At 42.6% G+C, this 27,996-nt stretch overlaps 1 protein-coding gene across 2 annotated transcripts; it reads right to left on the reverse strand.

Moving 5' to 3' along the window:
* Positions 1 to 131: 131 nt before the first annotated feature.
* peli3 (pellino E3 ubiquitin protein ligase family member 3) lies at positions 132 to 27,990 on the reverse strand. Of its 2 annotated transcripts, none has more exons than XM_076087184.1 (7): positions 27,724 to 27,990; positions 9,574 to 9,771; positions 8,185 to 8,314; positions 7,432 to 7,533; positions 6,069 to 6,293; positions 1,959 to 2,147; positions 132 to 976 (listed from the first exon to the last, which is right to left on the reverse strand). In XM_076087184.1, the coding sequence occupies exons 2-7, from the start codon at positions 9,744 to 9,746 to the stop codon at positions 377 to 379; spliced, it is 1,419 nt and encodes a 472-aa protein (XP_075943299.1). In that variant the 5' UTR covers positions 9,747 to 9,771; positions 27,724 to 27,990; the 3' UTR covers positions 132 to 376. The 2 variants fall into 2 exon arrangements, with proteins under 2 accessions (XP_075943299.1, XP_075943298.1); XM_076087183.1 differs by having other exon boundaries at positions 9,574 to 9,774.
* Positions 27,991 to 27,996: the final 6 nt, after the last annotated feature.

The raw sequence follows: 27,996 nt of genomic DNA on the forward strand, positions 1-27,996 counted from the left end.
GTTTTCATCTTCGTTTGAGTCGGCTTCCAACATGGTTTTTGTTTCTTTTTAGTGTTGCTGTCGTGCAGTCAAATGATGTGACGGGCTGAGCAGTTACTTAAAGAGAAGAACAAAAGATCACTAACACCTGCTCATTTCAACACAATTTATTTACATAGTCTCCACACACCTCATATTCCATTTAAAGCCATGGCAATCTATAATTGCATGGCACATTCAGTTCATCATGTCAGCTGTCCTTTTCTTGTATTTGTCATCGGTGCTTTCTCTTTCGTCCAACACTTGAGTGTTCAGATTTTTGTTCTAGCACGCGGTCTTTACTCTGCGCGTCCACCTCTTCACCGGTCCACCATCACTTTGTGGCTCCCGGATATCCTCAGTCGACGGGGCCTTGGAAGATGAGTTTGATGTGGCCCTGCTCCCCTGTCAACCAGGTACCACAGAAGGGGCAGGCAGCGTGGAAGGCGTGGGTGCCGTGGGGTAACGGGATCTGGCTCCACCCCACCACTGTTTTTGCTGAGCATACGTGGCCGCAGGGGCAGAAGGCGTGAGTAGGCGGCCCGGCGTCCAGGTACAATCCTCCCTCACAGCCCAGCCACAGCGGCACGTAGGGGCCCACTCGCCGGCACATGGGGCACTCCCTCTCCCCGGTGATGGCTGGTGCCGTACCCCCGGGGCCGGCGGGACCCTTCTCCTTGCGATAGCCCCAATTGTGGTAGCCGTGTACGTGGCCGCAGTTGACGTAGACCCAGGGCTGCTTCTTGTCGACGATCTCGCGCTGGGCCAGACTAGGGAAGGCCAGGGTGTTGAAGCCCACGGGACACTGGGGCCGGGCGGCGTTCAGCTCCTGGCGAAGGGATTCCAGCTGTTTGAGGGTGGGGGTGTGGCGCAGTCCGGCGGGGGTCCTCCACAGCAGGGTAGCCCCACACAGATCAATCAGAGAGCCGTCCTGGAGGGTGTTTGACTCATTTTCCACCTCGAGAGGAGAACAGAAGATGGAAACAGTAGGGGAAAGAGAAGAAGAAGACACAGTGATTGGTTATGGGCCACACTGGAAGGGTTCGTTAAACTTGTAGCAGTTCCCCTCCGTAGCACCACATGATGGCACTGTGCTGCCCTAGTTAGGGTTCAGACTGTTGACACTCATCTATTGTAAGTGGCTTCCCTCAAAACACCATCATCATCAACATGTACGCATCACATTTACAGATCGAATTGACAATTAAGAATAGTATCCTGTGACAGTTTGACTTCTTGCAGGAGAGGATGCACGTGGTTGAAGGCGACAACAAGGCTCTCTACGTCTCCGGTCATTTGCAGCAGTACTCCTACTGCTGGACTCACTTCAGACAAAGACTCCCCGTCAAGTTGTTTCAATTTGCACATGACACTGCCTTTGTGGGTTGATTTCTAACAATATTGAAGGTATACTGGTGAGCAGTGAACAACTTGAAGGAAGTGGTGGTGGGCTGTATGAGTGCCAGTGGCCACTGACCCCTGAGCAGGGACCTACAGACTTTTGGGGTATAACTGTCTCCTATCGTGGGAGCTCGAGGAAAGCTCAGCGAAGACTTTTCTTTTTTTATGATGCAATGTGATCATGCTGGTATTGAGGGAGTTCACACGTTTGCGGTAACTGCAATAACTCGGGTCCCGTCAGGAAATGTTGATTCAAAATCCAGAAGCTACTGTCCTGCTGACATTCACACCAATAGGGAAAAGGGACAAGATTCTACAGCATTATAGAGGACTTCATTTCCTACCTTCTTTAAAATAATGCAAGGTATATAGGGCAGCCAGGTTCTGCAGTACAAGGATGTTCACTTCCTTACATTACATTAAGGAACCAATTTCTACAGAAATCCCTGCAGGTCATATCATGTTTAGTAGCTTCAAACTTTGTGACCATATCGGAAAAAACATACAAGTCATTTTTCCGTCAGCCCTCTTCATCTTACCAGTTTTCCCCTCTGTTGGGCTGAGCGAGTCTCCCTCAGGGCAAAGACGTTTCCACAAACAGAGATTTCCCTCCAGACGCCCGGAGCAGGCTCAGACACAAACTCCCCCGCCGGGTGCATCACCAGCACCCCGTTGGTGGTCAGGCCGTCCATCAGGCCATCCGACGTCCTCCATTTGGCAGCGCGCTCCTGAGAGACACACACCAACACACACGGAGCAGGCAGACGTAAAAGTTAGAGGCACAGAGGGATGATAGTGGAGGTAGATGTCAGAGGTGGCTGGCTAGAAGAACAGCTAACGTTCTAACGTTCTCTGCTGCTATATTTAGCTCAGTACAGAATGACTACTGTACTGACTAATGCACGGCGATGCGCCCACGCTTGAGAAAGAACCCATCCCTGAGAGAAAGAAAGGATGTATTATGAACACAAATTAGCTCCGATGGAATGAAACTGCAAATTTCTGCAGTGTGTAGCTTCACAAAAAAAAACAAAGCTATGAAAGGGCAGAGGCAGTAGTAAAAGAAACGCATGGAGATTAAGTTCTTTGAAGCTGTTGGAGGAAAGAAGAATTTCACTGAATGTGTTCAACATTAATGTTAAAAAGGCTAAAAAACCTTTTGCAAAAATGGAATATAATATTCATAGCTATGTTTTCAAAGTGTATAATCACCTGAAACTAAGAATCGTTGTGTTTTCTTTAGTTTGGAATGAGCCCATCATATATTGGCAGGAAGCACGTCCTTTTCACAGAGTGCGCCATGTTTCTACAGTAGCCCAGAATGGACAAACCAAACACTGGCTCTTCAATCTGCAGCCTCACTGCTAGATGCAACTAAATCCTACACATGGGTCCTTTAAAGCTGCTCTTATTACACCATATGAACATTGGGTCAAATGGCTGTGTAATGTGAAAGGTGTCACTTGTAAAGACAAACCCGTAGAGATGAATTATCACCAACTCTGCACTTTCTTTTTAGCCTCTTTCGGCTCATTGTTTTGGTTTTTATGGGTCCCAAATGTACTATTTGGGTTGAGTCTCCTACTCTCATCAGCTTAGCTAAGCGAAAAAGCTCTGATAAAGCCACCGTACTCTACCTGCTCTGCACCAAACAACAGACAAGACACATTCAGAGACTAGCTGTTTAACATAGTGGAGCATTTAGCAGCTAAACAGACAGATCTTTTTCTCAGGAGGTGGTGGAGACCAAAACCAGAGCTGAAATTAATTACAAGTTAAAAACTAAACTTGTTTGGCTTATGGGTCGTAGTAGCTAGCAGTGTAATATTGTGGGTCAGAGGTGTGTGTTATAATTTGGCAAAATCTTTGTTTCGCATTTGAAAATCCCCTGCCTGGCTTTAAAGCCCCTTGTGATAGTATCAGAGAAGAGACTATGGCAGACAGCAGGACACACTGCCTGAGGCTGTATATGTGCCAGAAATAAAACAGAAGACCAGCAAGAAAGCAGCTGAGAGGATAAATGTCATGTCGTGTTGCTTTAATAAAGAAGACGAAAGGCCTCAGTGTGCTTCAAATTAGCTGGGTCTCAGCGTAAAGTGGGTGGGATTGTTGGACTGCACTTAGTTTGAAGCACATTGAGGACTTCAGAAAGATGTATTCGTCTCAACATGGTAATACTGAACTCAAATGCCCAGCTTGTGTCTTCTGCATTAGGTGGAGTACCTCCATGCATTACTTCTGTGAACCCGTTATGCGTGGGTATGCAATTTGATTCCAATTTGTGAGAGGCGGATCCAAAAATTTTTTGTAAGTTATGTATATACTGTAGAAAAACAGATCTCTTTAAAATGAATGCCTTTAATTAAACCAAAAGAAAGGCGTTGCAGCGCTATGTCGTCCATCTCAGCCGAGAACGGAGAAATGTCTTAGAGACGAGCCAAGCAAGAGCCCTCTCCGCCCTTGCTTATGACGAGGGGTTAGGGCCGCAGGCTGCATTACGCATAGGTTTGCAGCCGGGCACTGCTGGAGAGGCGCTTTGTAACGGGCGGAGACAGCAGCCTAAAAACACCGTCCGGGAAACGGGACTTTGAGGTACATCTACACTCTTTCACACTGAGGGTTGAGGACATGAGACGGTGAGTAGAGAGAGAGGCTTGTGTGCACCGTCCACACGAAAATAAAAACAGCACTAGTGGACCAGTCGGCATCCTCCGGTTCTGCTGAGTGAAGCCGATGCGGAAGTGTCTTACAACTTGCATTCTCTCTACTGACCATCAGGGGGTGACTCCTCTGATTGTATATGAGAAAATGACTCTACTTCTCTCTAGATTTATTACCTCAGTAAACATTGTAAACATGAGTTTATGGTCTCAATCTCTAGTTTCAAGTCTTCTTCAATACAGCATGATGTTCATTTAGTAAATGATGGTTCATTTAGAGTCAAACAGACCATAAAGCAGGGGATGCTTTAGGGCGGGCTTACTGTGATTGAAAGGTCGCTGCTGCTATCAGAGCCGTATACAGCGTCTGTACGTCACTCCTCTGCATTCCAAATTTGGTAACTTCTGTTCATTGGTTGCGAAAAAACACAAAATGGCGACTGCCGTGATCCAAGATGGCGATGGCAAAATCACCAGACTCGAGGCTTCAAAATGACATTCCACAAACCAATGGGTGAATTTCTTATTTACAGTTTATGTAGTGGACTCATCATTTGATCACAGCCTCAGAGTGTGTGACAGAGGAAATGTGTGTCACTTCCTCCTCCAAGCTCGGGACCGGAAGGGTCTGACGGAGGAGGAAGTAATGAAATCTTAAGGACTGAAAATTGTCATGCATTATTTATCAATGACACAATAATCCCATCCATCAAACAGTTCAGAGGTGAACCTCAGAGCCTGACTTTTAATAAAAAGGACAATATTTGTTCCGTACATCAGCGTGAATGTAGTCCTGATGGCTGGTGGATGATGTGTGTGTGTGTGTTGAGCCGAGTACTGGTTGCTGACGTTATCTCCCTGACTGCTGGCCTAGTTGTCGGGGTTCCTGATGAATCTTGCATGGGATGACGTCATGCAGTCATGAGAAAGGGCTATTATTTGCTTGCATGGCTTTGGTGCACCTCGATGTCACGTTTTAGACCGCCCCGCCCTGCCAGCTATCCACAGAGGTATAGAAGCTTTTCATATCAAAGAGTCTGATAACTGAGTACAGTACAGGGGGAAATAACTACTCTCTGTTTAGTTCATTGGAAAACATGTTTAAAATGCCATTCCAACATTCAGATGGGTTAGGGTTGGGGTTTTCATAAATGGCTACTAGCTGTAAGCGAGACTCTGTGGCGAGGTAAGGCTCCAGACTCACTGAATTGGAGATACAGCAAGACGGAGCCCAAGCGGAGGACTGCTGAGTCGGCTTGACGGCCCACAACTGTCCCGCGTTAATGAACATAAGCGGAGCGCTCCTTTCTATTTCAGGGTAATTCTGGTTCATTCCAAGTGGGGTCTTCCCATTGAAGTAAGAGCTCGGAGGAGCGGCTAAGTCGCTAAAAATAGGTCCAACAGGGTGAGAAATGAGCGAGCCGGTCGTAAACAGATCTCAATTATCTAACAGAGGAACTAAATAAGTTAGAAAAGACTGAGCTATTTGGTCCATTACCTACAGCGACACAAATACAGTGTACAGTATGTACTGATGCACTATATGTTATAACATGATGTATGTTCACTGACACGTCTCCAATAGCTTGAGACAGTTACATATGACCAGAAGCAGCATATTAACACACACACACACACACACACACACACACACACACACACACACACACACACACACACACACACACACACACACACACACACACACACACACACACACACACACACACACACACACACACACACACACACACACACACACACACACACACACACACACACACACACACACACACACACACACACACTCTCCCAGGCTTCCTTGGGCCAGGTCACATACATTGACACCCATCCTCACAGCTATGATGTCACCCTTGGGCGGCACAGTCACGTCCCTGATGTTGCTCTCACCACGGTTACCGTGGTTACCGGTCCCCGAGCGTTTTTTGCCAGGAGAGGCCTGGCGCCCACGAGGGGAAGAACACTCACCCCGAGGAAGATGTTCTTGGAGGAGTCGAAGCCGGCGGCGTAGATGCGGGCCGTGTAGGGAGCGCTGCGCTCGCACATGATGCGGCAGGCGTAGCGGGAGATGGTGCTCTGGGCAGACTGGCCTCCGCCGCCGCCCTCCCCCGCTGAGCCCCCGCCCTGACCGCTGCCGCTGCCTGCCGTGTCCGTCACCACGAAGTCGATCATGCTCTCTGTGGACCGACCAATCTGAGAGAACCCAGAGAGAGGAATCGATATCATAAAACAATGACATATCTAGCCATGCACGTTTTATTAGCGGTGGTTGTCTCTGAATCTAAATCATCCATGTCATTGACTGAATCAGTTCTTCTTTTAAATTGTAGCTTCCCTCAATGGTGACTAAACGTGCCATTGTGTCACAGCTGTCATTTGGGCTACTTTTTGTTCAATTTGGTCGGTTTCTACACCTCCCCCAATTAGAAACAGTATGATTAATGAGAATGACCAGTACCAACACAAATAACCTAAAGTCATTCCAGTTCATTATAAATAGGCTGAAACATTTCTTGGGTTTTCTTTTGGTAGCACTGGCCATTGGTTCTGGCAACATGCAGCAGAAAACCAACAGTTTAGCAAGAACGACCTAACATCTGGCTGAACGTCTTGCTGAACTGAAGAAAGTCATTGATGTAATTTTCCAATACTATGAGCAGCGTAATGTGAATTCAATTTGCCTTGGTTGTATCCAGGCGGAGGAAGAAACATATCTAGCATGTCTATAAAGATGGACAGAACAAACCATGTGGGTGACATGACCTTTAAACACAGCAGACAGACAGACATGGAGCGCTGTTGATCGTGTCTGCTGGAGTCACGGCTTTGTATGGATCTCCTTGAAGTGGAGAGAAGGTGTTTGGAAAAACAACTGTGAGTTACTGAGAGCAGACGAGGTCTGACTCATCTTCTCCTGTATGTTTGATCTCCTCAGTCTTTTGTCTTCCCTCCTTCTGCCCGATGCTTTCACTCCGGCGCTTCCTCTTCATTCCCGATGCCCTCACTGCTCTACAGGCCCGACAGCTTCAGCTACTGTTTGACTAAATACTTAAAATCGGAAAGACAAAGGAATAGCCTCGCCTAATTTCACCGTCCTGCTGTCGCCCACTAAAAGGCCTGATTCTACGTGAATGCAGCATTGCTCCTTCCATTCTTACCTTTCACAATAAAAGCCCCAGACCCAAATGCTGCATCCTTGCTTACCATGAGGAACTCAAGGTCATTCAGAGTTTTTTCGCTAGGAGGCAACTCAGCAAAACAGCTTACAATATGTTGGCACGGCACATGTGCACATGCGTTTTTGTAAGTGTGTGTGTGTGGAAACACTGACCTGAAACATGTCTGTGTTGGTGTCATGGGTGTACTCCACAATGACAGAGTGGCTCCGTGACAGTGTGTAGGAGATGCTGTGCTGGCTTTTGTTGCTGAGTGCCTGCCAATGAAAAATACATTATCCAGGTCACATGACAAGGAGAGCTGGCCTCCAGCACAATCTACCAGAGGACGTTTCCTGTTCTAGCGGGACAACGCTAGCTCTACATAAAATGACTGATATCATATCATCATCCACATTCAAATGTTGCATTTTCTTTTTTCGTGCATGTCTATTCATTGTGTTTAGAGCAGATATTTCTTCACAGTTGCAGATAAAGACGAGGCTCCACTAATATTAAAGTCCAAACGTAAACAAATATTTAAAAAGGCATTCAAATAAGATAAATGTTCCAAAACTCACAACATGTTTCTATATACAAAATAGTCCTAGCAGCACCCTAAGAGCACATAAAGTACATTTCTATAACCACAAATCTTTTTTTTCCCCAATTTCTTTTAAGGGTGATGACATCATAAAATATCACAACATTCTAAGCTTCACTCTAATACCTCAGTATAAAATTCCAATGTAAAAAAAGAAGAAAAGAAATGTGTTACAGAAGAAATAGACAGTTTTAAATCGATTTTTCGATAATAATAATAATATAGTAATAATATAGAACCTGGTTCCTTTCTACCTGGTTTAGGGAAAACACCTCTTCAGTTTGAATGACAACCTGAACTGTGTTGATCAGTGCTGTGAACTCACCTTTGACACCAGAGGGGTTGAGACGTTGTGGATAACATCAGGTTTGACCCCGTTGGCTTTAGGTCTCTTATAGAGGGCCAGGCGACTTCTTCTGCGACCCTTGTCCCCGTTGGCCAGCGACCCATTGTGCCTGTGAAGCATAAGAAGAAAATGGACTTAATTGTGATAATGTTAATAACTGGGTTAAATGGATGATACATGCTTTATCTTTTACTCACTTTGTCCAAATTCCAGCCATAAATACTCCCACAAAGTAATGCTTTGCCTTGATAGATATGCTGATAGGCTCTTAGCTAAGAAGGATGTAAACACTACACCTGTCAATGATTATGACATTATGACACACATTGATGATTCACAAGTGTTCACAAGCTCAATTTACTTGTCACACTATGATGAGTATTTACTTTTCCCCATTGATGGAAGACGCAGATTATAAACTAAAGGAGGAGTACAAATCAAATTAAATCATGTCAAGGCATGGATTTTATGCATAAAATTGAGGTACGACATAAGAAACAAACCTTTTTTACTTCATTGTTATTTCCATAGTTGTCCTGGCCAGCTCCAAATCCAGGCAACACACACCTTTTTTTTAAAAATAGCATTAAGAATTGTTTGTCCTATTTGTGGCAGCTGTGGCTCAGGAGGTGGAGTGGGTCATCCACTAATCGGATGATGATCGGAATTTCAAGCCCCGGCTCCTTTAGTCCACATGAAGAAGTGTCCTTGGGCAAGATACGGAACCCCAAATAGCTCCCAAAGGCTGCGCCATCAGTGTGCGAGTGTGTGTAAATGAGCATTTAAATTGTATCCTTATGGGCAGATGGCACCTTTTTACTTTTTTGATTGTTAGTTCCCATTGTTTGTTCTCAAGATTGATCCCTGCGGAACGCCATACGTGTACACTCCTGGATCTGATAAGGTGCCATTAATATCTACACACTGAATATGATTACTTATGTAAGATTTCAACCAACTAACTGCTGAGCTAGGTTATCACGGCCAATAGCCTCACATTTATGGAATACAATGTACTGTATCGAATGTCTTTCGAATGTCCATATCGAATTGATCAGTCAGGTCAACAAATGCAGACTCTGTGGAATATGATTTCCTGAACCTAGTACTTATAAAGAATATTGTGTTCACTTAAATAGGCACCAAACTGGTCACTCTCTAAGATGTTTAATGCAACAGGAAGTCAAAATATAATATCCTTGGATTTGTTTCAGATCGGATGAGCGATCCAGTATCACCAGCCCTGATTATTCCATATGATGCTGCATTTAGAATGACCAACACTCTCCATTCATGTTCTGCTGGCCACAGAGAGGCCATGATTGGATGGATGTTGTAAAATGTCGGTGGCGGTTATCAATATCTCACCCTAAGACGATGAGCTCGCCGTACTTGACGGGCTCCTTGTCCTCAGGGAAAACTCCGTCGTGGGGTTGCGAGCTTGAGCCCAGAGGAGGCGAGGGCTGGCTCTTGTTGCAGGATGGGCGCAGCTCCAGAGATGGGGGGGGACACAGTGCCTCTGAGCTGCCCTCCAAAACCATGCCCACCGGCCACAACTGGGGCTCGCTGCTGGGGGAGAGAGAGAGAGAGAGAGAGAGAGAGAGAGAGAGAGAGAGAGAGAGAGAGAGAGAGAGAGAGAGAGAGAGAGAGAGAGAGAGAGATGTTTTGTTACTGCTAAACTCAATTCAATGTCAGAATAACATGCAATAAAACACTGGATGATACCTGAAAGAAGCTTTGGTAGAGGTGAAGGAGAGAAATTGGGGGAAATACCAGAATCAACTAGTTCCTTGTGAGCTCTGGGCTGTCTCACAGAATACGGATAAAATGACGTGCAGTCAGTTAAGGCTAGATTGTTTATTGGCTGACAGACTCCCCACTTTGTTGGTCTTTCTAAATCACAAAAAAAGACACTATGCACACGCTATCTTTTAAAACATCCAAACACACATACAGATTTACCTGCTAACAGCATTGATTCAGCACTTGATTTTATTTGCCAATTAGGCGCGATGATTGAGGTCCTTGTCAAATGCTGATAATGGCCATGTTAATATATCGGCAACTTCCCGACCTCTATCTATTGGCCATGTTACTATATTGGTAACTTCCAGAGCTCTATCTATTGACCATGTTACTATATCGGTAACTTCCAGACCTCTATCTATTGGCCATGTTAATATATCAGCCACTTCCAGACCTCTATCTATTGGCCATGTTAATATATCGGCAACTTCCAGACCTCTATCTATTGACCATGTTAATATATCGGCAACTTCCAGACCTCTATCTATTGGCCATGTTAATATATCGGCAACTTCCAGATCTCTATCTATTGACCATGTTAATATATCGGCAACTTCCAGACCTCTATCTATTGGCCATGTTAATATATCGGCAACTTCCAGACCTCTGTCTATTGACCATGTTAATATATCGGCAACTTCCAGACCTCTATCTATTGGCCATGTTAATATATCGGCAACTTCCAGACCTCTATCTATTGGCCATGTTAATATATCGGCAACTTCCAGATCTCTATCTATTGACCATGTTAATATATCGGCAATTTCCAGACCTTTAGCTTTAGGAATAAACGGCTGAATGTGTGTCATTGCTGCAGCAGCGGATGGTTGGCCGACTCCAGTCTTTGTGACGTTGGCTCTTCTGGTAATTGTCATCCTCTTTATGTGACTGAAGTGCTTTCTGTTTGCTGACCCAGGGCCTCAAGAGAGCAGCCGGCCCTTCCTAATATGATTGGATAGGCGCAAGTGATCCAGCTTTTTCCACAAAGGCAGATTAACTGATACGTATCTATGAACCCTGTTCATACTTTAAGATGCATGTGCAATTTTACCCGTGGTGATGATTTACCCCGTGGGACTTGTGGTTTCTGATATGGAGCCCAGAGAGGAGTGCTGGAAACAAGAAAGCATGTCTCCTTTAGACTCTTGCAGTTAACCACCAGATAAATGTTGCTAAAAACAACAAACTGTCGTATGTCTGAGATTCTTAAGAAAGCCCAGAAGGCCCTGATCAGCAACAGAGGTGGAGCAGGCTCACAATCACTGCCTTTCGTTTCAATTAGAACTTTATTACAATTGCATTTCATAGCTTGTGATTGCAGTCCTGTCACATCAAACTAAGGGCTTGGCATTAAAACACCTCGGACTCAACATACAGGTTTGGGATAACATATATCCATAATACAACAACAAAATGTCATTGACAAGCATTTAATTAACTGGCAAGAGAGTAGAGGAAATATGAATATTATGCTCCAAAGAGTGGGATCATTTCTACCACATACAGTATGAGTCACTATGTGGACATTTTGACATTCCTTTTACACAAGTCAAACAAAGCTCAATCCCCGTCTCTGCATACAGGTTCTAAGCCTGTTCTTAATGCTCAAGCCTATTATTAATCAAAAGTAGGCGAGACCACCTACACGGTGGCAAGCGAGCAGAGCAAAAGCATGACAAAGCCTTACAAGCGTTGTTCTCCCTTTTGAGCAGATTAGATAACCATCCTGGGAGTGTGGACGTAATAATACTGAAAATACTATCCCATGTTTGGAAGCTTCCTTCTTTTCCTGTCTTGATTTTTCTGTGTCAGCATTAAGGAACGGCCCTTTTCAATCACCATCCACACCAAACCAACCCACACAGACTACACTTCTTGTGAGTGAACTGCATGGCCGTTATTAGACCTGATCGAATTTTGGCCATCTGATGGGGCCCGATGAGGAGAATACCTCCTCATAATCAGATGATGGACGGCAGAAGGCAGATTCAAGCAGCCAGTGGCCATTTCATTACCCAATCTCTCTGTTGCCCTTGCTGGATATTGAGTGGTGGAAGCGATGCAGAGGTGGAGGCGGAGTGGAATCAGGGGAGGCTGGGTGGATAGAAGCAAATGAGGGGAGAGGGAAGAGAATAAGAGCAAGCAGAAGAAAGAGTGAATAGAGAAGAAATAGAAACGGGGCCTCCCTCTGGTTGGCAGAATGCTGTATTGATTGTGGGGAACTTCCAGGGCCCTCCAGATCCTTACAAAAGAAATGTATTTATAGCCTCAAAGTTATTCATTGTAAAATCTAAATGCCAAACGTCATCATCCAAACATCATTGGAATTTGGTCTCGATTAGGAAAATTAGGGAATAGGGAGTTTTTTCCCCACAATACCAATCCGGAGATTGGCTTGGTGCATCCCTAACAGAAGACAAGGCCAGGGTCCCATCCAATTGGGGAGTTAAAGGTAAAATATGTCAGGGTCCCTGGAGTGACATTCAAATTAACAAATCATCTTGCCAGCCAACTCTACCTGTAGATCTGGCTTCAACATGACAATCTTAGTATCTCTGAGAAGGCCTGCATATGAGCTGTAACATGCTGTATGAGTTTACTCAATCAGATCATGTTAGCCAGAAATAGAAGGTTGTTTGTAAAATGTAGTTAAAACCTCTTAAGCCCTAGCCCTATTTTTAGCCCTCTGCTCGAAAATTGCATACACATACCCATAGAGAGTCCAAGCTCTAACTACAAGGTATATTTAAATAATTTTTATGCTAGAATACTGGTAACACTTGTGAGATGTGTTAAATTGTGTAAATATTGTGTATATGTTACTGGTTAATAACTGATGTGACTTATGGCACAGCTCAAATGGAAAAAGTTCCAAGTTCGCCTGAAAAAAAGCACTTGTATTGAACATGTGTTTTTAAAATAATGCCTTGGTTGGCCTAAAACCATGCTAAAGTCATAGAACAACACGTGTTACATGTCCCCACAACATATTTTACTTTGATTGAGTGAAGCAGGCCAGCATACATGGTCATAAAAATCAAAGTTTTGATTTTCGGAACCAGCTGTTGCATTGCTGTATACTCATTTTATATACTATATAACTACATATTAACTATATATTCACTTGATTTATCACTAAGAGTGTTCAATACATCATAATAAAGCAGTTTGACACCATTTTCAATAATGTTGAGCAGTTATGATGTGTCATATCTGTCAATCATAAAAATAAATGCCTCATACTGTGTGTCTATGTGACCCTGGAGAGGCCTGTGATCGGCGATTTACAGGTGTGAAACAGTTTTAGATGCGGGATAGTCCAACGGGAGCCATGCGGGGGTGTTTGATCGTATCTGGGTCTGTTTACTGACTAGAAATCGCAAAATGCTGGCCCAACCCCCCTCTGTACTTGGTTTGGTCCCCCTTGCAGAATACCCTGGCATTTTCTCATTCCTCCTCGCAGCCCCTTGATTTCACTTGCAGAGGCGAGGGGAGAGATGCAGGAAGTCGCTGCTCGAAAATCCAATGGAATAAATCCGTTTTTCATCTTCAAAACCATCAAAATGTAAGTTTTTTTACCCAATTTTTTTGCTGGTGACATGTGACTGATGTTGGCTTATAGATATATAACGTTTGAACGGTTTGAAAGAGAGTAATTCCGACGACGCTATTCGTCGCGGGGTCGAATCACGGCCCTGCTACATGTGGTCATCCGCCAAGATCGCTCCGCGCGTTCTCATGCCAGACCAAAACAAAGTATATAGTACTCAGTTTTTTGTCCAGAAAAACGTGGTTTTGTGGTAAAACTTGTAGTACTCTTCTAGATATGATCTTAGTTCATGTATAATTGTGTTTTGCAGTGTGTAAAATGGCTGCCATGGTTGTTTCGCCCAGAATTTCAATTTTTCACAGGTATTATTTTTTATTTTTGTATTACTTTCACAAAAGTGAATTGTACACAGGGGTACCCCTGGGGTACCCCCTCTAGGTCCCCAATATTGGGGACCCTCGGGTTTAAGAGGTTTTAAGCATGGAAGTTTATTTTAGATATTGTAGTGTTTCAATAAAATAATCAGTGATTGCCTTCTACCACTTGTTTTTACATGACCAAAGAAAACTGAACAAACTCCATAACAACTGAGGCAACAAATCCATGAAGACCATGAGTTGTGGTAGAAAGGTACACAAACAGCTGGTGGACCTTGAGTTGTGATTATATGACAAATATTCTTTTACCACTAAGAGTATTATCAATCGGCACTGAGGATTTCTGCCAGCTGGAATCTCCAGAGGGAAGCTAACAATGGTAGCGTTTGCTGCTACTGACAAAAGTGAGGAAATTGTTGCTAGTTAGCTGCTAACACTTTTATAGCAACAAGGTACAAGCCTCTGTACAGAGAGATGTTAACTGCGACTCCCAAGTTGCATTCTGGTACATACAGTCACCAAGCTTAAAATGTTGCTGCATAAGCCACTAAAGGCCTCATTAATCTTTGAACATAGTGCTTGTCAATTTGTCTTACAGCGTCTGGAAACCCGTTACTGCCTTCAGATGTGGCCACTTGGAAGCTGTTTTTTGTCTTAAGATGTGGTTGGACGACATGACAACATTGTTATGATATATTATATTTATTATTTTATTTTAAATTTGCTACAGCTCTGACTTGCGCCCCTGACTAGCCTCCTCTCTAAAGACAGCTGAGACGTGGGTGTCGTAGTATTTAAAGCTTCCGCCACACAACAACATAATGTGCTTACTCTACTTCTCTCTTGATTTATTACATCAGTAAACATTGTAAACATGAGTTTATGGTCTCAATCTCTAGTTTTAAGTCTTCTTCAATACAGCATGATGTTCATTTAGTAAATTATGGGCCATGTAGAGTCAAACAGACCATAAAGCAGGGGATGCTTTAGGGCGGGACTACCTTGCGATTGACAGGTTGGTACCACAGCATTTTTCAGCAAGTTTTTAGTCAAACTAAAAGACACTCTGGGAGTCAGCTGTTCATTTATTCTGGTAAGCCTACATTTTGTTTTAAGGATGTTTCTCATTTTACAAAATTAACATTCCAATCAATATCACAGCTAACGTGAAATAAGAATGCACCTTGCAAACCAAGCTAGCTAGCTAGCGTTAGCTGATGGCCCCGCTGAGCCATGCACCTTACCAGCACCACCCTCTCGTCCAAATATGGTCACTTCTGGCTCCAAAAAAGACCCCAAGATGGAAACGGCCAAAGTGCCAAACTCCAGGGTTCGAAGCGGTAGTCCACATACCAAAAGGTGACGTCACAGTGGCTACGTCCACCTCTATTATACAGTCTATGCTTAGAAACAAAGTTTATATAATTTAAACTGATAACAAACAAACCTGTAGCTTTTACCTACAGGAATGAAACAAACAGTCCTGACGGATGTCTCTAACATACTTCATAGAAGATAGGCGGATAAAAGGTCTTAGCCCAATGGTTAAGGTCTGTCAATGGTTTTCAATATAAAGGTGATTTAAAATAGCTTTAAAACAGTAGATATCGCCACAGCAATATCACAGAGAGATGATTAACCTCCCGTCTGTGAGAGGTTAATCAATACATCACTGTGAACTTGCTCCCCCTGCTTCTCTTGCACTTTTCCCAGTCTCTGCACTGTAAATGATCTCACTGAGATTCACCATGAGGATAATCCATAAAAGCAAAAGAGGCATGACTGTCATGGGTGGATGAGTGGATCTAGACGAGACGGAGGACGAGGTGGGAGTCATAGGAGGAGGAAGAGGAGTGGGTTTGAAGGGCAAGGAGAGGTGAAGGAAATAAAATGAAAGGAGGGGCTGATGTGAGATGCTGCTGGTCTTTCTGGAGAAAACACAAACACACACACACACACCAAAGCTTGGATGATCTGTGTGGATGATGAAGAGAGAGGAGGGAAATGAGGAAGAGGAGCGAGCGCATGCGCGGAAGTGGCGTGCTTTGGCAGGGTGATGGATTGCCTGTTCTGTGCCACGCATTTTCTAATCAACCCACAGCCACATCCTGGGGGTGGAGAGAGAGAGAGAGAGAGACAGAGACAGAGAAAAACAAAGAAAAGCTGTCTGACAAAGGAAGACAAAGGAAGGAGAGAATAATAGAGAGAAATAGATAAAGGGAATGCAGTCCATAGGAGCAGAGTGGAGTGGCTGGAGGGTTTGTGGTATAGGAACTGCTGCTGCTGCTGCTAAACACACTCACACACGGCATTACACAACACAACACACTGCAAATAACACCGCCCTGTAAACCACACAAAGCCAACCAACCAACGCAACATCACACACTGTATCGCAGCGTTACAGCACCATTCCACCAGCACAGTGGAATGTCACAAAACCCTGCACAACACACACAACACAGCGAGGCCAAAACTAATAAAGCCTGTAATTATTTAAGATTTTAAAAAATTAAAAAAAATTCAATATTGGCTGATATTCTCTGAATACAACCAAACATGTTTAATGAGGATCTCTTAAGTATTACTTCTTATACACTTTATACAACTTTTTGTTGTTTTAATTAACTTTTTCTATTATAGTTGATTAATAAAATTACTCATATTGCTTTTCTATTTTGCACTGGTCAATATTACTTCTTTTACACTTACTCTATGGTTCATATATGTTTATATTTTTATTCTATTGCTTTTTTGTTATTATTCTGTTAAAGGAAGAAATTGCCACCTGTTATGTATCCACATCAGTGTGGATGATAATAAATTTCTCAGTGCTTCCTCAGATCTGCTGTTCTTCCTGCATCCAGCGCCGTCATTTGACGTGACAGTGACGAAGTCAGATGCGAGAAAGAACTACAGGCTGCTGTCTCGGTACTCAGTCCTAAACTCCAAATGTATTGAAAAGATATAGTCGTTATAATTTCCAAAACATGCTTTATTCTAACGAAATGTCCTCAACGGAAAGGATAGCGAGCGGACTGTGAGAAGATATTCGCTGAATTTGACCAAAACGTATTTTAAGCCTTTGAATCAGCCTTTAAGACCTTTAAATAATATTAAAACTAATTTAAATGACGGGTAAAAAAACAAAACATCAAACACATCTTTAGTATTTCTTTTTTCGTATTATTTATCGGCCGATTACAATAATACTTGTAAAATAAATTAATTAATAAGCTAGACGGAGTAAAATAATGTCAATGATGTCAACCAGCTTGGATGTATTGGTCTCGGTTCAGTCTAAGCAAAGTATCACAAAACACAATGCAACATAAGAACATGATTCAACACATAAGAGGCTGAAGTACTGGCATCACTTTCACTAGCTCCTGTAACTCGGTTAATATACAAATTATTTTTACTAAAAAGGGTAGATGACATAATCCATGAAGATATCCTCATGCAGTTTGGATTTTTTGACATCGAGAATGATAAAAACACAGACCAACAGGTCTTCATACTGATCCTGATTTTATATTTTGGAGGCAGGACCATTTGAGGATGCAAAATATGTATACTATTATATCATCATTGGTTTTGATATTGGAGCCCAAACCCCCATCCCTCCCCTCCCCCCTCCATCCTGTTTTTCTTGGACATTTGTTGTTCTTTTTCTGGCTTTCCCTCTCCTTCACTCTCTCTCACCACCCACTGCAGGGGCAGGGCGAGTGTGTGTGGAGTGTGTGTGGGAGAGAGAGAGAGAGGCGAAAGAGAAAAAAAGGGTAGAGTCAAATTTGTCTCCTCCAGAAACAAATGAACACAGGGCTAAATATACTCCAACTGACAAATGAACTCTGCAGTGAATTATGGCCTCATGACAAAACTCACACTATTTTTACATCTTCAACCTGTTTAAATAAAGATTTTCCTCTCTGCATGTATTCTTAGTCACTAGAACCGAGACTGTGCTTTTGGTTGGTTAATTACAAAGAGAGGGTTATAGTCATATTACATTTAATGAAAATGTACCAATAAAGGCAGCTTGTTTCTTTTTAATCAAACATTTACGTGTGAAACACACGTAAATGGTTGCTTATGTTTTGATATTTGAAAGCATGACGGAGTCAGAGAGCATGTCTGCTCCACATTATGTAACACTTTAGACTGTACAAATCCAGTGTTATGAACGGCTCAGTTACCCTCCCCCACCACCAAACCCAGCCTCCACTCCTTCCTTTCCTTTCACTTTTCTCTTTCTGCTTATTAGTTCCAATCAGTGTTTTTCTTAAATTCACCTACATATAAGGATTTCACTTATTTATTTATAGGGTGAATCTAATCTAGGTCCAGACCTCTGAATCAAACATACTTTTTACCTACATCTATGAAATATGGTGATGGTTAAATTGCAATGCGTGAATGAGATTGATGTAGCTATAGCGTTTGGAGATTTGTCTCTAGGCATATATAAAGAAAATGTATGGAACAGAGGCCGATATATCCTGCGCCAAGCCCCGAGTCACAGGATAATAATGTGTCCCATAATGCAACACTTTGATGAAACCTTCCATGTCTTCTAAACCTCCAGTTGGTAACAAAGACTCTCTGTCATAAATGTGTAGTCTCAAGCCCAAGCTGAGATAAGCTTCCCCTGATGACATCATTATTTTTTATTATTATTCAGACTTTAGAAATCTCCCTCCAGAGACACAGAAGACCGTATACAACTGCTTTTTACAGGCTCCTCATGACTAGCAGACTAAACTGAACTTCATGTGTCGAATCCATAAATTTGCCTCTGAATCAACATATTGCTTGAATCGTCGAAAAACAACAAGTGAACTGCTGCTAACAAACTGCTGGGGCCTCCATGTCGATTACATGATATTATTATTCATACTTTGATCGTTTGCATTCTGGTGCAGTCTGTAGCATTCTAGTTAGCCGCTTTGTAGGATTAGGCAAAGCTCTTCATTTTACGAACAAACTAGTTGCTTTTGTGTATTTTGTATGAAATAGGCACCAGATGTTAAACAGAAATAGGTCCCAAAATGCAACAGTGTTCCTATAATTGTAATTAATCAAACGGCATCATATAACCCTACTTTAGCAGCTTAACACAAACCTTTAATCAAATGTACATTATGCATAAGTTTCTATCCATGATTATAAACAGATTATGTATTATGCATCTAGCAGTGGAGATATATATTAGTGTGTGTGTGTGTGGCTGCTGCTATGCTGTGATCCTGTCACAGTATGTATCCTGCAGTCCTGTCTGCTCCTAAATAGCCCTGCTTTCTAGGAAAGGCGATAGGAAATGAGAAAAAAAGAGCAAAAAAGCTGGAGAATGGGGAAACGCTCAGACGGAGAGAATGCACCTGTAGCACTCACTATCTCTATTTGAATATCAAAGGAGGCCAGTTCACATGACCCTGTTAGCAGACAGGCCTGACCCTGGCAGTGGAGATGAAAGCGAACGGGAAACGTTTAAGAACCCTCACCTTTGTTCTCTCCTCTCATCATTAAGCACTACTCGCTGCAATTCAAACAGCAGTCAACTAGAGATGCAAACAGCTGACAGAGAAGCAAACGCACCACCAACATCACGGCTCTCTGAAGGTCACGATCAGGGTTTTGTGCTTATGGAGGGACAAACCGTTTGCTCGTGGGGATAGGGTTTCTGAGTGATACCAATGACGGCCGGGTGCTGAGATCTTACAAGCTACAGGCTCTCTTATAGAACATCGTTCAGTACATTTACATGCACCAAAAATCAGGGTTTTTGCCCTTTTTCCGAAAAAGACAATATTCCTAATAAGATGTTTACTTGGCTATAGAAAAAAATTATTTATATTCCACTAATACATGCAGTTACAATAGTCCCGTTTAGATGCAGCCGTGCATCTAACGTAAAATGACCCAATGCTGCATCCTCATCACAGAGGCCGGTGAATCCAATGCCGACGCCGTTCTCGGCTGTGTCTGACAGGTCGATGCCCTAACACGCTGTTTATCACGTCCAACTATGGAAAAGTGACACGGACGAAGCCACTTGTACCATTTTGCTTCTTTGCTTTATAATTTATATTTTTTTAAGTTTTCCACGCGTGGCAGACTTGTTGGACTGTGCAAAACTCCCTCTTTCACTCCTTCAACCACTTTTCTTGAAAAGGTCAGCGTTGTGATATTTGCGCATATCACAAAACCTACTGATATCCAAGTCGTTCATGATGTTTAAAATTAGGTATGTTTCTCCTTCTGACCAGAAATGTGGGCGTTTCTTTTGGGCGTGCATCTCTACTTCAGCTTTACAAACTATTGGTTAGTTGCTTTGTGTACAACGCTCTGAGCTGGTGGTGAACAGGGAAGAAGCCGTGTGTCGCAAAGTGCAGTAAAAACCTCGTTGAGACGCATAGTCTGAATGTGCTGTATATATGTCCAAAGAATGCTCCTAAAACCTGAATAATATCCCACATGTTTTAATCAGAAAATGCTCAATTCAGAATAAGACCTAATTCAGAATATCCAAACACAATATGAACCACATCCAATTCTGAATATTGTCTTATTCGGAATAATAGTGAAATATGAGTGTGCATGTAAACAGTCATTGTTTGTAATCCTGACAAGTGGAAATGAGTCAGCATTTTTTTAACTATGCAATTCCAGAACATAAGGCAAGTGTTTAAAGATGAACTGGCTGCTAGTGTTAGCGTTACCAGTTAGCACCAGTGTTGCATCATCAAACGCTTCTACATTCACTTAGCACTTAGACGACCCCTAATGGAGCCGTCCTACCCTCAACAAACCTTCAGGGTACATCCACACTAATAAATTTTCGTTTTGAAAATGATAGCTTTTGCTACGTTTACGCCGACTGTCCACACCGCTCAGGCGTTTTGGAGCCCCTAAAACGGAGATGATATAGTTTGAAAACTCCAGGGTTGCGTCTTAGTCTGGAGTCGGAGTCGGAGTCCATTGAAAACAATGACGCAGACGCCCACGCTCGCCTCCTGGTTGAGTCACGACATTCGCTCCCTGATTCGCTTATTTTGTTCCGCACAACTTTTAAGAAACTGGAACGAAGCATAAGCGCTGCTCTCCACTACAACAGGAACTTCCAGACACCCAGCAGAGCTACTAGTGGGAGAACCAGAGCTGCAACTAAAGATTATCTTCAGTATTGATTAATCGATTAGTTGTTTTGTCTATAAAATGTCAGAACGTGGTAAAACATGTCGATCAGTGTTTCCACAAAGCCAAAGATGACGTCTTTAAATGTCCTATTTTGTTCACATGTCAACGTTATTCAGTTTACTGTCTCAGAGGAGTAACGAAACCAGAAAATAATCACATCTAAGAAGGTTGAATCAGAAAATGTAGACTTTTTTTTCTTAACAAATGACTCACACTGATCATTAGATTACCAAAATAGATGCCGATTAATTTAATAGTTAAAAACGTATCGATTAATTGTTGCAGCTCTAGTGAAAACAGACGACGACGAAACCAAGGGGCCACGAGTGAGACGTGTGTTGACCAAATGTCCCGTAATATAGTAAAACTTTGATTTGTACCTTTGATGTATGTGAGACAGAGATAAAGGCTACTGCGTTAAATAAATACATTTCTCTCTGTTTAAGTGCACGTGTGTATGACAGAGTTGATCTTAATTAGAATTAGTAGTCGTTGATATCAACGACTACTAATTGTACTTCTTTTTATTATAGGAAGTACAATATTACGCAGTTCTATTTTCTGTAACCAAGCAACCAGCTGCAGAGTAGGCAGTCCTGTTTACACCGGCATGCCCAGTTAACATGAATGGTCATGTGATGTGCGTTTTAAAGGAAAATGTATGAGTGCGGATGTAGCCGAAGAAAAACTTCAACGGCCTTGAAGAGAATTGGCTCCAGATTGAAATGAGAACAGTTTAGCAGCAGCTCAAACTCTTTTGGTGTTATTTTAAATCGGCCCTCCCTTGTTATTGCCGGCTCGCCTCCTCTCAGTTTGACCCCTCGGGCTTCGTGAGAGCCTGACAGGTGGGCTGCTGCCAAGTTACCTCATCTCTCTGTCACACACAAACACAAAAAAATCTCTTTTTTCAAGCTGTGGTTTTGGAGACCATTATACATTTTGGAGAGGATCTGGGGTGTAGTTATTGAAGTTTGGGAATCAAATTCTTTCCATTCTTTTCATGTCCCTAACCAGCTCTTTATGGTGGTCATACGTGGACTTACTTAGTAATAATAATAGCTCACACTTCTCTTTGAACCAAACTGCATCATATCTCTTTTGCCTCGAGTTTACTCTGTTGCAAGATCTTTCTACAATTCAAAAGAATCAGTTAAATACCGTATTTTCCGCACTATAAAGCGCACCGGATTATAAGGCGCACCTTCAATGAATGGCCTATTTTAGAACTGTTTTTATATATAGGGCGCACCGGATTATAAGGCGCATAGAATAGAATAGCGTCGTAAGCGTGTCTCTTGAAAGGTGCCATTTTGGGGTCTTTATACACACAAGTGGTGTTGAAATAGGAGTAAGCACAGTACCGGTGTTTACCGCGGTGCGGCTTTGTAGTTTACCAGTCGTACTGAAACATTTTGACAGAGCGCCGTGTACAACCAGTATGGATCAACCAATTAACCAATTGATCCATATATAAGGCTCTCCGGATTACAAGGCGCACTGTCGTTTTTTGAGAAAATTAAAGGCTTTTAAGTGCGCCTTATAGTGCGGAAAATACGGTACTCTTTCTTCAGATTTATAGTTCCTTTGAAGTATACTGAGTCATTACTGCTACTAAATACTGTTGCTATTATTTATGCTAATACTACTACTGCTGCAAACAATACTACTACTACTACTACTGTTGTTGATTTAAAATAATGGCGCTAATGCAACTAGCACTGAGGTTAATGGTACTAAAGTACTAGAACACTACTAATACTATTACTACATCATCTACTTCTACTACCAGTACTGGTAATACTGTTACTATTGCTGACACTATTACTGCTAAAACTAGTGATAATAGGTATTAATGCTACAGGCTTATAATGAAAACTTCTGCTACCGCAACAGCTTCTACAACTACAGAGAGTATGAGTGACCTACTGTTACTGCAATTACAAGTAGTAATACAGCTTTTTTTCTACTACCATCACTGGTCACTGCTTAAAGTGGTACTCATAATATCAGGCTTCTAAATCAATAATTTAAGGAGATATAAAGGCTATTAAAGGTGCTATGTGTTGAAAAGGGGGTTTTACGAGCATGTTCCTTCTTTCTTATTGTATGGCTTGATGTGTGTTCTGACCATATATCAGTGGTGTATAAAGTACCCAAAAGCCATACTTGAGTAAAAGTAAAGATACCTTACTGGAAAACTACTCCAGTAAAAGTAAAAAGTCACCTATTAGAATACTACTTGAGTAAAAGTCTTAAAGTATCTGATATTTATTGTACTTAAGTATCAAAAGTAATTTTCTGATATTAAATGTACTTAAGTATTGAAAGTAAAAGTACAAGTAAATGCTGTTAATAAAAAAGCAAAGGGTCAGAATTTTGAGAATTATGAAGTTTATTCTTTTAAGTGCTGTGGCACCATCGCCAAGGACATGGAGCTGTGTTGACAATAATTGGGTTGGCTGTGATCCATCCAGGAGCAACAATGTTCAACATAATATATTGTACATAAGTATACTTTTGCATCTACTATGAACTTATCATAATTCTCCGAAAAGCAATATGACACTATGAAGGAGTTGTAACAGTGCGTTTATAAGTATGCTCATTCCGACTAGAGGATGTAGAGGGCAAATGCATAATGTTGTGTTCAGCAAAAAATATCCACTTGATGCATCAGGTCAGTGTTGTGAGAAAGGACACCTGCCTTGTAAACTCCTATGGGCCTGATTTGAACACAATGGGCAAAGGTTTTGCTCAAGCTGAATCTGCTACCATCATAACTCCATCTGATCATCCACAAAATGACTCAAATATCAAAACATGATCAATACTAAAGCAGCAACCCAGTCATTACTTGAAACTGAAAAATGTCCTGTTCATCTTCAAAAGAAGTTGGTTTTCAAAATTGCGAGAATTCAGTCTCGCTCTTCTTGGGCTGAATACTAGTCCTGCGATGCTAAACAGCCTTTCACAGGCCGCTGAGGCAGGTAGAGGTGTGTTCAGCTTCACAGACAGCTTGCGCACAGCTGGGAAGGATTCCCCTAATGCTGCGCTCTCGCGGCTCCTGTCAATCCTATGGTGTGGTGGCTAGCTAACGTTAAGTTAGCTAACGTTACGTTAGCTAGCCACCACACAACAAAATCTCACAACTGTCAACACTTTCTCAGCTCACTAACTCGCTAGCGATCCACGGGTGTTGGTCTTCGTCACCACCGTAGTTTGTTGCGGGAGTAGCAGGTGCTTTCATTTCTGCTTCTATCATGAAATCAGTCATCGTAGAGTGGAATTCTGCTCATGTAGTCGCCCGCTAGCTATAGCATGTAGCATCCTGGGCATCACTGGGAATCAAAACACCGCGGCTTTGAGAGCACTTGTTTTGCGCATTAACGTGATTAACCAATGATTTAACTTGCAAGCTAGGACCACTGATTCGCCAAACCTGCTTGCTTGCAGTCTCTGTTCCACCACAGTCCCTGACGTTGGTCTCATTTTGTTTCTAAAGATAGATTTGATTTTGTAGCGAGTAACGAAGGTTTCAGGGGAAATGTATCGGAGTAAAAGTATCAGTTTTCTTTGCAAAATGTAGTGAAGTAAAAGTAAAAGTCAACAGAAATATAAGTAGTAAAGTAAAGTACAGATATCCAAAAAAACGACTTAAGTACAGTAACGAAGTATTTCTACTTCGTTACTATACACCACTGCCATATATGTATATAAGAAGTGGACGTAGTCATCGTGACGTCACTCATTGGTTTGTGGACTGCCATTATGAAGCCTCGAGTTTGGCGATTTCGCCGTTGCCATCTTGGATTACGGTTGTAGTCATGTTGTTCTCTTTTGCAGCCAATGAACAGAAGTGACCCTATTTGGAATGCGGAGGAGCGACGTAGAGACGCTGTATACAGATCTGGTAGCGGCAGCGACCTGTCAATCACAGTAGGCCCGCCCTAAAGCATATCCTGCTTTATGGTCTGTTTGACTCTAAATGGACCATAATTTACTAAATAAACATCATGCTGTATTGAAGAAGACTTGAAACTAGAGATTGTTTACAATGTTTACTGAGGTAATAAATGAAATGAAAAGTAGGGTCATTTTCTCACAGACTTCTATACAATCGGACGTCTTTTTGCAACCAGAGGAGTCGCCCCCTGCTGGTCAGTAGAGAGAATGCACGTTTTAAGACACTTCAGCATTTGCTTCACTCTGCAGAACCGGAGGTTGACGCCTGGTTCTGAACGAGGTTCCACTGATCATCACATCAGTTGGTTGAAAATACTCCAACAAACATGGCAACTCACTTGAATGTAGGTTTGTAATTAAAAAATACATACATTCAACATGTCAGTTAGATCTAGAGTTGGACAATATGGCCAAAAATGTTATCACGATACGTTTTTTAAATATTGATCGATATTGAAGTATCACAATAATCCTCAATTTACAGTTTAAAAAATAGAACCCAAGAAACCAGAAGGTTAATTATGGTTTATAATATACAGTTATTTCATTATCAGAACAGGTGAGGTGGGTGAGCGTTGATTACATATTTACGGTATATACAGCACTTCTTGTTGTTTTGCAGAATGCTCACGCTCACGACATGCTCTCGACACCAGAGACAGAGACGCTGGCCGAGCTGGCTAACTTCTGATTTAGCCCTGTACTAGCTTGAATGGGCATAAAATACTTCAACGGTGCGGCTCTTCTAGACTTTCCGAACGTTATCGGACCAAATTGCTCAAATTCTGATCGTGAAATTATTAATTTGGCTCAGAACAATTTATCCACCCTTTTACAGCTGCAACAGTAGCGATGGAGTACTATGGCTGAGGCTACGACGTTTGTCTTGTGTTTCTGCTGCAAACAGAACTTTATTAAAAAATAAATCTCGTAAATGTATCATTGTAATCGCGAAAGATTTTATCATGAACAGAGGCACGAGAAGAGCAGACTAGTCAGTGGACAGACTCAGTTCAGATATATAGCAACAGCTAGCTAAGGTACGCTAACAGATAGCATTAGTCACCATAGGCTACTGGTCATACCAGACCTACTGAGGCTGTAGCAACCAATCACCGAGTGTATTGAATTGAACAAAGGTGTAGTTTATTGTGAACCAATACAACTTTTCATTAGTCAGCGATATTGTGTTATTTTCTCTGTCAAAAGTCACACAGGCTCTTTCATTATTTTATATACTGGCCTTTTTCATATTTCAGGCACATGTAAATGTGACAACTTTAATGCCACAGTTCTGAGTAAGATTGTAAGTCATTGTAATTTGATCCAAACTTGTCAGAATAAATCACTTCAGGTTAACAGCTGTCTTCTAGACAGGCAATCCCCATACATCATCTCTGCATTAAATATGAATTAATAACCTGGCTGCATCACATCCATTAATGCAGAGGTGGACGACACCGATCGTACCATCTGGTTTTACATATTTTCGGCCTCACATATCTGCATCACCCCATATCACAACATCGCCAAGTATGTTTAGGCCCACATGCCGAACACTGTCATCTCCCCAGCAAGCTACAAATATGACTCATTACTCAGCAAAGCTACAATATTGTTGGATCATGAATAACATCAAAGCACCACTGCTGCTACTTTGTGTGTGTGTGTGTGTGTGTGTGTGTGTGTGTGTGTGTGTGTGTGTGTGTGTGTGTGTGTGTTTTTTGTGAGCCATTTTGAGCTAATTTCCCTTTAACCATCCCACCAAATCCTCTCCTCCTGAAAGCATCCCAGAACCCTCTAGAAGCAGGGGAACACGGAACTGTTAATGCGCCAGAGAGGCTTTCATTTCGGGTCCAGATGATTCAAACATGGCCTCTGTCTCCCCTCATTATTCCTGCTCTGTGTACGGATTGCAGCGGATTGCGTTTTCCCAGGGCCACAATGTGTGTGGATTATTCTGCTCTCTCGATGGTGTAGTAACCGGATCGGATTTGACCAGTAACGGGCTGTGCTTTGAAAATGGGGGAAAATAAGAAAATCGGCATCCACGCAAAATCAATCATTTCCCACTAAATGTTGTGACATTTAAATGTCCGTTTTCAGCGACATAAACAGGCTATTGTGCCCATCGTGCTGGATGGGTTTGTACACGGGGGATTCCACCGCCAGACAACACACACTACATAAAGGGATCAGCATGCGCGCACACACGCCCTCCTTACGCACAAACACATATCTCCCTGTCGCACACACACACACACACACACACACACACATACACACACACACACACACACACACACATCAGCGATGTCGAGGTAAATAATAATTACAAAATGCTTATAATAAAGCAAAATCCGCGGACAAAGTACCAAAGCCCCGTTTTGCGTCACTTCCAACAGTTTGACATCACTTAGCCAATTTAATTTACCTCATAAAGAATACAGGCGCGAAATCCACAAATATAAAGGTGACTTTAACGTAAACGGTGTCGCTGGAAGAGCAGTACAGCGGCCAGCAGGCCAGCTGGCGCCTCCGGCCATCTGCTCGTGTGTGGACCTCGGCTGCTAGAATAAAAGACAGGTGATGGAGGGGGAAATCAGATAAAGAGGCCCGTACCCGCTGATGTTTGCCAATGGAGGTCCGGGACCGGCTCGGATCTGTGTGTAATTCCTCCTTCTGGGTGGGTGGCTGGGTGTGCGCGTGTGTCTGGGTGCGGGTTCTGTCAGTCCCCGTACGGCCTGGGAAGTGGAGAGATGGAGAGTAGGAGTGAAGAAGAAGAAGAAGAAGAAGTAGCGCAGGGCATCAGGAGCGGTAGCATCGCCTCTCCTCCGTTCACGTTACACCGGAGACTGAGACACGTTCAATCCTGCCGGATATAACAGCAGACAG

Source organism: Anarhichas minor, unplaced genomic scaffold (assembly GCF_050575085.1).
Source record: "Anarhichas minor isolate MPS153535 unplaced genomic scaffold, ASM5057508v1 ptg000009l, whole genome shotgun sequence".
In the NCBI taxonomy this organism is placed as follows: domain Eukaryota; kingdom Metazoa; phylum Chordata; class Actinopteri; order Perciformes; family Anarhichadidae; genus Anarhichas; species Anarhichas minor.

What these genes read in the sequence shown, in the direction of transcription:
- peli3 (XM_076087184.1), bottom strand. Translation starts at nt 9,746, where the DNA reads ATGGTTTTGGAGGGCAGCTCAGAGGCACTGTGTCCCCCCCCATCTCTG. An exon ending in GGCGAGCTCATCGTCTTAGG is followed by an intron (nt 8,315 to 9,573) that starts GTGAGATATTGA and finishes TATGCTTCACAG; the next exon opens with GCACAATGGGTCGCTGGCCA. An exon ending in CCAAGAACATCTTCCTCGGG is followed by an intron (nt 2,148 to 6,068) that starts GTGAGTGTTCTT and finishes TGTGTCTCTCAG; the next exon opens with GAGCGCGCTGCCAAATGGAG.